The sequence below is a fragment of the Leptidea sinapis genome, chromosome 23, assembly GCF_905404315.1.
Source record: "Leptidea sinapis chromosome 23, ilLepSina1.1, whole genome shotgun sequence".
Lineage (NCBI taxonomy): Eukaryota > Metazoa > Arthropoda > Insecta > Lepidoptera > Pieridae > Leptidea > Leptidea sinapis.
Window position 1 is genome coordinate 6434195 of NC_066287.1, and position 12360 is coordinate 6446554.

The window sequence follows — 12360 nt, forward strand, 5'->3', positions numbered from 1 at the left end:
TACTTTCTCAAAATTGATCCCTTTAGAATTCTTTTTGATGTAATTTCTAATATACTACATACTACTACCGCTTTGGAAACAAATGGCGCTCTGAGAGAGAAGATGCGTCGCAAGAAACTGTCCCAGCATTCTTTTTTTGTGCTCTTTTTAATGAAATATACAATATTAAGTGATTTTATATCCTATTTTGAAAAAAAATTTTTGAATTCGAATATAACTTTATATAGAAATATGTAACGAAATGCATAGATGTTCCATCTGATATAAAGTGACATCATACAACGATAACAGTGTTAATATTATATATATCGATAACAAGGAACTACATTAATATGAGAATTAAGGTCGTGCATTCAAAACCCATTGAAACAGCATGGGCATGGCTTAGACATGCTTCTTTCTAACCCCTTTCAATTAATAAGTAATTTGCGCAAAATCGCCCCAGAGCAATTTACTTACGCACAATATATATTTGATTTATTTATGATAATATTAATTAATTGATTAAAATACTTTTTTGTATCTCCGCAGTAAATAACATTACAAGTCTACTAAACTTTATCAAAACTTAATTTCAACTTCGGCTATTGCGTTATTTTGTAGAAAGCGGAAAGAATAAACTATTTTTTCTGTCGAGTAAGTTTATTTTAATAATGTTAGCAAAAATGTATTTTATACTTGTCTATATATTTGCATAAATTATTATATTAATCATTCACTCAAATACAAAATTCACAACAAAACACAAAACCAACAAATATGTACATTCTACCAGTAGGAGGCTCCTCTGCACAGAATGCCGGCTAGATTAAAGGTACCACAACGACGCCCATTTCTGCCGTGAAGCAGTAATGTGTAAGCATTACTGTGTTTCGGTCTGAAGGGCGCCTTAGCTAGTGATATTACTGGGCAAATGAGACTTAACATCTTCTCTCAATGTGACGAGCGCAGTTGTAGTGCCGCTCAGAATTTTTCGGGGTTACAAGAATCCTGAGCGGCACTGTATTGTAATGGGCAGGGCGTATCAATTACCATCAGCTGGACGTTCTGCTCGTCTTGTTCCTTATTTTCATAAAAAAAAACATTGCGTCGCGCCAGTCACCTTGTATTACCTAGCATTAGAACCAACTATGGTAAAAATAATCTAACATTTGCAGGAGCTATACAATAAGCATCCGAAAACTATTTGGGAAGCGACTTCGCTTAACATCTTTAAAAAATGGCTCCTTATCTTATACAAAACCAATGAACAGAAACATCTTATTAATATAATAATAATAAACTATATCTTTTAACTTGGACCACCGCCTTAAAACCGGAATGCAATGAGGAAATTCGCATCTCATTCACTGATTTTATGTTCTCATGTAAGTGACGACTGTCTTAATGATAAATAAAGTTATTTAAACCGAATTAACCGTAAAAAATCGCGCAGGGCACAATGGCCGATAATTCAAATTCAAATATTTTTATTCAAAACATGATTTTTAAGTCATTTATTGACGTCAAACACTATATTCTAACAATTATGCCTCAGACCCGAGAAGACCGGCCTCTTTTTTCAAATAAAATTTCGTGTAATGTTAAAATATCGTACAATGAAATTTATTATTAAATAGCCTGGGTGCGGTCGCTCCATTTGCAATCTATCATTAAGAAAGTCATTTATGATAATATAGTAACCACACAAATGTATTCCAATTATGAAAATTACAACCCACTATATGTATTTATAAGATAGGTATCATATTTCAACCGCATTTTACAAGCGTATTGTTATGCATGATTATGTTAAACAATTATCTTTTATATGCATGCATATATTGTGTGGTTGGGAGTTTAACGATTTTTTTATGTCCATATTGTTAGTTTAAGTTTTTGAAACACTAATCATACTACGATTATACATTTAACGTATTTCTTTAACAGCTACTATTGGCATACCAGTGGGAGACTTCTTTGCACAGGAAGCCGACTAGATTATGGGTACCACAACGGTGCCTATATCTGCCGTTAAGCAGTAATGTGTAAGCATTACTGTGTTGCGGTCTGAAGGGCGCCGTAGCTAGTAAAATTACTGGGCAAATGGACTTAACATTTAGTGTCTCAAGGTGACTCCTGTGTGGCACTGCATTGTAGGGTAGGGCGTATATATTACCATCAGCTGAACGTCCTACTCGTTCCGTTCCTTATTTTCATAAAAAAAGAATAAAAAAAGACATAGCTTTTTTAATAATATTTGCGTGAAGCAGTAATTCACGGCAGAAAAAGGCGCCGTTGTGGTACCCATAATTTAGCCGGCATCCTGTGCAAAGGAACCTCTCACTGGTAAATCTTGGTTCTTATCGGCGGGTTCAATTAGTCCCTAATTCCGAGTAAGTCCAGGTATGGTCAAACTATAAGTTGATTGCATCGGAATTTATAAAATTTATGATTGTAAATTGATTCATTGACATACAAGAACTTGTTTATTATACCTGTCTATGTTAATTGATTGGTCGTTAAGACAATTACTTGCAAATTGTTTTAATCGAAACACGTAAAGGCGGACTCAAATATGAAGAACATTTTTTTGAACGAGTTCTTGAAGAGTTTCCATGTCTCAAGACGCATTGATTTGAATCTAGTTATAAGTTCAAGACATTCTAATACAGTTCAAATAAATTAAGAATAAAAAACCTAAATATAATAGGATATTCCTAGTTGAAGTACAACTTTGCAAGAGATAAGCTCTTATAGTAAATATTGTATCACTAAAGGGATAGAAGCTAGAGCCGAAAAACGGCTGATATAAATTTTCCCTCAATGTAAAAAAACAATATTCTTTACAGCCTTACTAATTTAACAGCGCAATATTTGTGGTTTCAATCACATTTGGTATACTTTTACAGTATTTTACTTATACTCTGTCTAAAAGTATTGTCATGTATTTAATTGATATTATCACAAATAGAAATATAATATAACATTGACTATTTGACGTTTGAGTGTGTTTGATTCATCATTTTACATTTTACATATTATATTGTAATTGAAATGATTTGTAAATCGATGTAAATGTAAATATTGATATAAAAGAGTGGCAATGAGTTTCTTGCTACTTATTCTCATTAGCTCAACCCTTTACGAAGTAGCGGTAGATTCAATAAGAAAGTTTTTGAAAAGTGTCATTTCCGTGACAACGTTGAAAGAATATTATATAGTGATAATGTTACGTGGTATTAGGGTGAAAGGGTTACCACGCCCAGGGCAATACAATCCGCTAGGTTTGTACCAAATTAAAATATTTTTATTCAAAACAGGATGTGACATCACTTATTGAAAGTCAAAAACTACCACCCATTCCAAAACGAATGCCTCAGACCTGAGAAGAATGGGAATTAAACTTATTATTTAATAGCCTGAGGGTGGTCGCTCCATTCCCAATCTGTGATATCATTACACAAACATACAAACGTTTTTTAACAATTCTTTTGAATAACGTAATTCTTTTGTTTTGAACATTTTCTGGAATCTTGTTGTAAAAGCATATACATCGCCCCACAAAAGACTTACTAATTCATCTTAGCCGAATAGTGGGCATTATAAGTTTGTCTGTTCCTTGTGTTAACATTATGCTTATGACAGTCTCTATCAAATACTATGGAAATAACTAAAGTATACTAGTCGCGCCGTATCTATGTCAGTTAATTGTCTAATCTTTTTAACCGCGTATGCTGCAGTCCTAAGTCTGTTCGCCAATCCTTCAATATGGGGTCCCATTGTAATTTGGAATCCAGAGTAATGCGAAGAAATATACCTAGCACCAATATCACCTCTCCGTTTAACAAAACACTTGCATCTACATTTTTGACATTTGCTACGGTAAATTTTATATATTTCGTTTTCTTGCTATTTAACAATTTTTTTTTTAATTTTATTTATTTTATAATTTTATTTATTTTTAATGTATGCCCTTATGCCTAAGTAAAGCTTTTTTCTTATCTTAGGGTGGCGTGGAGAATATGGGAACTTTTGACGAGCTCACAACGACGGGCAAGGAGTTTGCTATGATGCTTTCAAGTCTGCAGGAAACCAAGGATGAAAACGAAAACCCCAATGCTGCGGTGAGTTACTGTACTTTACTAGTGAAAACCCTAATGCACCAGTGAGTTACCGTACTTTACTAGTGAAAACCCTAATGCACCAGTGAGTTACCGTACTTTACTAGTGAAAACCCTAATGCACCGGTAAGCTACTGTACTTTACTAGTGAAAAGCCTTATGCACCGGTAAGACACTGTACTTTACTAGTGAAAAGCCTAATGCACCGGTAATATACTGTACTTTACTAGTAAAAAGCCTAATGCACCGGTAATATACTGTACTGTACTGTACTAGTGAATAGCCTAATGCACCGGTGATATACTGTACTTTACTAATGAATACCTTATTGCACCGGTAATATACTGTACTGTACTGTACTAGTGAATAGCCTAATGCACCGGTGATATACTGTACTTTACTAATGAATATCTTATTGCACCGGTAATATACTGTACTGTACTGTACTAGTGAATAGCCTAATGCACCGGTGAGTTACTGTACTTTACTAGTGAAGTATTGAGCATTGTGAATTACTTTGTACACAGGTCTACTTAATACTCTTTACTTGCTCTAAGAATAAGTATTGCTTCTTACGTAATCTTGATTTGTGTTGTATTTAATCATCTTATAGTGTGCAATAAAGGTTTCATTAGTAATACATAATATAAGATTTCATCATAATCAGTCGACTCCGGCGTAAAAGCGTAAAAAACAACAAACATTTATAATATAGGGATTTCTAGAATTTAATGACTTGGCAGTAGTAGGTTATAGTTGGAACTAGAAAATATATTTAGAGAATTATAACGCACGAAACGATATCGTTGTCGTGAAAAAATTTCAATTCAATATTAACTTGGCAATCAGCCAAAATACAAAAGTTAATACTTACTGCAAATAAAAATTCCAATAAAGAAATGTTTGTTGCATAACATTTTACACAAATATTTGAGACCTGAATTAATGTTTTAAAGGGATGCTTAAATGGTTTGGACACGTGGTGCGAATGAGTGAAGAAAGAATGACGCATCAAATATATAAGGCAAGTGTGTGTGGGCAAGTCGGTCGCGGGAGACCTCGTAGAACATTCGTCGATCAAATTGGGGACGTTTTGAGAAAAGGAGAGGTCCGAAGTACCCGACCAACCGGCGAGCATGTATGAAAAGAGTAATGAATGTAGAGGAAGCGCCTGAGGTTTGTTAGGATAGAAGCAAGTGGCATTCTATTGTCTCTGCCTGCCACGACGGGAACAAGGCGTGAGTTTGTGTGTATGTGTGTGTGTGAATTAATGTTTTGTCTGCACACGGAAGCACGTAAGCAGGATCTGCTTTTTAAATACTCCTGCTAATAATTTCTGCTTTTTAAATATAACTCAGCCATGACTACCCATTTGTTGTCATCTCGACATCCCTTAGTCCAGGGGTGCTCAAACGGTCGATCGGGATCGACAGATCGATCGCGAGTGGTTTTTGAGTCGATCTCGAGAAAAAAATCCGGTATAATAAACTAAAATCGGTAATTACGTACCATCTTATGAAAAGTATGCTCAGGACATGCAGTGTCACGCTTCAACATCCAAAATCACTATTTAGTTAAGCTTAGAACTTTAGAACGCGTTTGATTTGTAAGAACCAATAAACTCGCAATTTTGAATAATAATTATGAGTTTTTTCATTGACATTTAAGAGCAGACCTACACTTACCTTGACTAAAAAATGCATATTTTGCGCAAAACTAATATCTTTGTCATCGTGACACTCTACCTAGACGACAATCCTTCATCACACATACTTGAAGCCTCTCAGAGCCGATCGATCGTAGTCTAACAATTTCGAGGTACATCGCTAGCAGTTCAAGCTTGAGCACCCCTGCCTTAGTCTATTGCTACACAACCTATAAACCAAGGACAGCCCTATTGACGTCCCGCTCATTGAGAGACAGTTTTATTGAAAAAACATTACTAATTAACATTACACATAATATACAGTATTGCAACGTGCAAAACAATTTACAAGCCTAGTGTATTAACAAAAGTTATTGAAGGTCGTGGGATATTATGCAATAATAAGCAACAATAAATGATACATTTTACTTACAGTATTGGAATATTTTTCCGCATTCTCAAGCTGCTTACAAACTTGTACTTATATAACATACATATGTATGATTATACATAAATATTATGACGTATATAATATTGTTGGAAATAGGAAATGTATTTGAAATAATTACTTCAAGCTGGTAGTGATGATAAGAATATCGAAGCATTATTTAAATAAACATTTTATATTAGAAGTAATTAACAATTACTTTTTTCGTCGCTGTCTTGTATTTAATGACTGATAGTTAATTATATTTAAGCTCTTAAGAATTAAGGGCTGTCATTGAGGAAATTTGATGAAACAAAATAAATATTATTAAAAAATAATTATATTCTATATTTATTTATTCTTATCTTATTCAAGAAGTATTAGATACACTGTTAATCATACACATATCATTAATTAATTATTAGAAACTTTAAGAGTAATTATGTTTTTAAATAGGGGGCTGGCCTATTGCCGTTTACCGGGCACATTACCAGACTGAGAATTTCCAGACAGATAAACCCAATAACACTTGCCCGACCCGGGAATCGATCCCTGGACCTTGTGGTTCGCAGTCGCTTATGCTATCGCAGTACCACCGAAGCAATCAGGTGCAATAAAAGTTATATTATAGTGCCACTTAAGGCGACACTAAATGCCAGCGACCTTGAGCGATATGAGTTTACGGCTGCCGGCCCGCCATCTATGTAACAAAGCCAATATTTTCAAAATTCTTGCGTAAAAAACATTTATATGCTTACAATCCTCGTTATTCACTACTAATCTGAATAAATGAACCTACACAAAAAAGTACAAGCTATAAGAATAACTTTTTTGAGAGAAGTACCAAAAAATGCGTCACGCCATGTCAAAAAACTTGTTTAACTTCAAAGAAAAGTGGTAGTTCCAAAAGGCTCGACAGTATTATCTATAACCAACAGCAAGCATTAGAAACCTACAAATAAAACTTAAGGATATGTGTAACAGGATTAAGTAGTGTTCATAGCTCGAAATGCTATACTTTCACCACAAAACTTGTCTAAAAACACCATGTTTGCGTGTTTTCTGCTTACTCTTCGCCTTAATAGTAGATTTTAAGAGGGCGTTTAGCGACTCACTCTCACGAGTGTTTTAGTTTCTTATTGCGGTTTGGCAGATGTTCTATTTTTTGGGATACTCTAGGATAAATTGAAATAATTACAAACAAGATCGCCGAATATACACTTGTAGGCTACACCGCAGTCGGGGAAAAGGTAATTAACTTAATTCTAACCTCAAAATAATTGTTAAAGTTATTATAAAAAACCGTGGCCATTTAGACATAATTCTCAAACGGAATTATGTTTAGAGCATAGAACAATCAAATATAACTATAGTTTATTTTGGGACATCAAAAATAAAAGTCAAGTCCAGCTACTATAAAAAATTGGTCATGATTCTTTGCAAATTAAATACAAAAAGCTGAATAATACATAAATAAAAAATAACACATTATAGCTGTGAAGATGTTATATGAATGTTATCACAAGAAATAAGAGTAAAACGAAAGTAATAATAGTTTTACATAAGTAGTTCTTCTATTAATAAAAATATCCGGACGACCGAGCCTTGCTCGGATCTTTAAGAATGTACAAAACTTGAACAAAAAAAAAAACTAATAGGACATCTGGATTCGAACCGAGGTCTTCTGCTTTCCGGATCACCCAATGTCCCATCTGAGCTATAATAGTCTTGTATATAGTGGCGAAATTTACCTTTGTATTCTAATGTTATTGTAGCTGTTTCTCATTCAAACATGGATAAAACCATTTTTTTTTTTAAATTGAAACCTAGCTAGATCGATTTATCACCCCCGAAATCCCCTGCATACTTAATTTTATGAAAATCGTTGGAGCCGTTTCCGAGATTCAGATTATATATATATATATATATATATACAGGGTGTCCCAAAACTCAACGATAACCTGGTACCGGGCGAGAGGCCAAGGTATACCAGTTATGAAAAAAATAAGAAAAAAAATCTATGTCACTTAGTCAAGCGATGACACACATTTTTCGAAAATGTTAAAAATTTGACACCCTTTGTCGCATTTTTAGGTACTGTGATCGCAATTTTCACAATTTTACAGTGATTTTTTTAATAATGTTATCTCAAATAACAGTGCTATTAATGGTAACCACAAATGAAAGTAATAATCATTGTTAACTAAGTAAAATAAATTATATATATATTATTGTATATATACAAGAATTGCTCGTTTAAAGATATAAGATTAATTTCGCTTGGTTTTAATACTATTAATAATAATATTATTATGAAAAATAGGAATAAGAGGGTTAATAAGAATTTATCTAACAAAGAAAATGAAAAATTGTAACATAAGTATTTATAAAATAATAATAATTCTGCAAGACTGAGTTTTTAAACATTTTCTATACAATTGGGTTGTTGTTTTGTAAATAGGTACATAGTTTGTTTGTATGTCTATAAGTAATGTGTTTACTCTCTGTGTGGCCGGTCTGTTATATCATGTATGGCAACACATACTTGTTTTGAATAAAAATACGTAACAGTGTCTTCTCTTAGAAGAGATTTTTTTGTGCATCTTTCAAATTTTGTACATACGCTTCCTGTTATTTTACATTGAAATTAATACAAAATACTCACTGATGATATGCAAACATGTGACACTTCAACGTCTCACATTGTTCGAGACTGGCTCGCGTAAGCCCACTTAGGCGTAGTATTAGTTGGCGCATGTTGCGACTACGCCTGCGGTATCTATTTGGATCGTAGCGGAGACCAATCCTTAATCTATGGTTCACAGTGATTTGGAATTTCGATAATGTTGCCAGCGATACGATATTTACAACTTGTCATAATACGTCAATATCTGGATAATAGGTAAATTTAAATTGACATTTCCTCATAGCTGTTATCTTTAAAGGGAATGTCACAATTTGTCAGTGATTGGTATCTTATTTATAAATTGCAATGTATATGAACATATAACTCACTCAATTATAATTAATACACAAACACAATTATACTTATGTTTATTCAAACAAAACAAATCTTATAACTATATTTACAATAGTATAATGAAATTAAATTAAAACTATCTTTACGGGGAAGCGTGCCAAGAATACTGGCAGCATTTCCGCGTTGTATAGATAGGGTGATCCGTTGACCGAACTAGCTGCCAGCCCTTTGGATTTTAGTAGCCATATTGAGTAGTGTTTAATATTTAATAATGTATCTTAACCCCCTTATTAATAATAGTCCGCTAACTTAAAGCATTGCTAATTCTCACTCTGTCTTCTTCTATTGACCTAAGTCAGAATGAGAAAAAACGCTCCTAAGCGGCTGTTTAAAGTTAGCGGACCATTATGAATAAGGGGTAAATCTTTAAACGAGCAATTCTTGTAAATATATAATCTGAATCTCGGAAACGGATCCAACGATTTTCATAAAATTTTGTATACATAGGATTTCGGGGGCGATAAATCGATCTAGCTAGGTTTCAATTTAAAAAAATGTAGTTTTATCCGTGTTTTAATGAGAAACAGCTACAATAACATTAGAATACAAAAGTAAATTTCGCCACTATATACATGACTATAATAGCTCAGATGGGACATTGGATGATCCAGAAAGAAGAAGACCCCGGTTCGAATCCAGATGTCATATAAGTTTTTTTGTTCAAGTTTTGTATTTTCTTAAATATCCGAGCAAGGCGCCAATCGGTCGTCCGAATATTATTATTATTATTATTAATCAAATATATGAATGTAACTAGGAATATTTTCTTAATGAAGTCAATCTAAATTTACTGATTTGTCTACTTGGTTGGGATATTTTTATATTGGGGCTACCGTGGCATTGTAGTTTTTTTTTTATGAAAATAAGGGATGAGACCAGAAGGACGTTTAGCTGATGGTAATTGATACGCCCTGTCCGTTACAATGCAGCACCACTCAAGATTTTAGAAAATTCTGAGCGGCACTATAACTGCGCTCGTCACCTTGAGACATAAGATGTCAAGTCTCATTTCATTAGCTTAGGCGCCCTTCAGACCGAAACACAATAATGCTTGCACATTACTGCTTCACGGCAGAAATAGGCGCCGTTGTGGTACCCATAATCTATGCCGGCATCCGGTGCAACGGAGCCTCCGACTGGTAAGCATCTGTGGATGGTTTTCATGCCATAATGCGTAAAAAAGCGGTTCATGTTGCAGCATGTACGTGTTAGTAGTAACAGCATCCTAAAGATGACATTTACCAATAAATATGAAGATCTCTCTGAATTAAATAAATACATAAAATAAAACATCTCAATGTATACTTTGTAGAAGACTGAAGATAAAGAGAAGCCAGCACTGAGCAGAAGTGTATCGAGCGCAGACAACGAGGAGTTGGAGGAGTTTGAAGCCCAGAAGATGGTTGCTGAAGAGAAGCAGTCCGGAAACTTGAAGTGGGAGGTGATAAGCCAGTACTTCAGGGCCGGGGGTAACTTCTGCTTCATCATGTTTACCATCACGGTGGTGCTGATGGCCGCGGCCACCGCTGCAGCAGCCGATTATTGGATTAGTTTTTGGTAAGAAATATATTTGTTTCTGCTCAATTTACTAGAACAATTAATACACGACATACATATCTCAAAACAAAGTATTTATTTATATAACGAAAAAATTGTATATAACCGGAAGACGCAGTGTTGGCAGGCCCCACTCAAGATGGACCAATGATCTGGTCAAGATCGCCGGAATACGTTGGATGATGGCAGCGCAGGACCGATAGTCGCGGTCGTGGAGATTTTTGAGGGAGGCTTTTGTCCAGCAGTGGACGTCTTCCGACTAAGATGATGATGAATATGAATCAAAAAGTGTATTATAAAACAAAAAGGGTACTGTTGGATCCTCTGTATATAATGATGCTATACACGCCCAAACAATCGCTATGGCATTCAATACCAAACGATATGACCAGACACAGATATTTAAGAAACACTATTAATAAAATCATTGGCATTAACTTGTCCGTACCGGCGATGTGCCTTATTAAATATTATATTAATTTTTATATTTAAGGTCAAACCAAATGGCTGCTTATGAAGAAGAAAGGGCAGAGGCAGGAGAAGAAATGGGTAATGTTCACAAATTAATATGTAATAGTTTACGTCGAGTTTATATTGAAATTAACTTTAACAATGTTGACCAACTTTTTAATATCCTAGGTTAAGTAGAGTAACAGCTCTGACGTACCTACGTCTTATCCATATTATTTCATAGAGTATAAACGCCTAAATTAACATACTATATTAAGAAGATCACGCCAAACAGAGATATAGTATTCGATAAGTACTTACCAGCGTAAAGGAACTTGACCTTGATATTCCAAGTTGTTCAAAAGAGAGTTGTTTACAAAAACATGTTTTTCTTTCTTGTTACTAACTAGACTGTTCGAGAATATTCGAGACGTATCCTTACTTGTATCAATAGAAGCACCCTTGCTTTGTTTAGTCATTCAGTGTTTTCCAAACTCTGTAACATAAACGAAATAATAAGTTTATTTCATAAACTTATGTATATAACGTCATTGCATAAACTAAATGGTAAATTTGATCATCAAAAATTTAAATATTATCAATCAAATCTAAAATACATTCAAATATATTCAATAATAACAGTATAAACCGCGGCATGCTTACTAGCGGTGTCAGCCATTACGCGCAGAAAAAATAGAGTTTCCTTGGTGGTTCCCGCCGCGATAGTATGATCTTACAGATCCTCAGTACAGATTACGGCTACAAATTTAGTATCGTGCACCACTCAAGTCATATCTAACTATTATAAATCGATAGGATTTATTGGGATATATCTAATTCGTTAGTGTTTTGATTGTATAAGAGGAGGAAAACGGGCAAGAGGATCATGGAATGGGGAATAGTGAGGACTGCCCATGGACATCCGCAACAATAGGGGTCAAAAGATGTGTAACCGACTTTTAATGTGGGAGTATTCTCTATTTTGCATTTTGACGTAAAGTCCGGTGATGAAATTCGGCTGCTGGAATCAACCCAAACAGCTCCTCTGAGCAATCCCCGTGACAAATGCGGTAGAAGATGCAGAGAGAACCCACATCTCTTTTTTTATGGTAAAGGAGGACAAACATGCGTACGGGTC

The 12360-nt window shown here is 34.4% G+C and overlaps 1 protein-coding gene across 1 annotated transcript in view; it reads left to right on the forward strand.

Moving 5' to 3' along the window:
• Positions 1–4217: 4217 nt before the first annotated feature.
• LOC126971370 (ATP-binding cassette subfamily C member 4-like) overlaps positions 4218–12360 on the forward strand; it is a 29634-nt gene continuing 21491 nt past the window's right edge. Inside the window, exons 1-3 of the mRNA XM_050817664.1 lie at positions 4218–4229; positions 10528–10772; positions 11266–11321. Of these exons, the coding sequence (XP_050673621.1) occupies positions 10615–10772; positions 11266–11321 (214 nt within the window). The 5' untranslated portion in view covers positions 4218–4229; positions 10528–10614. The remainder of the gene's footprint in view (positions 4230–10527; positions 10773–11265; positions 11322–12360) is intronic.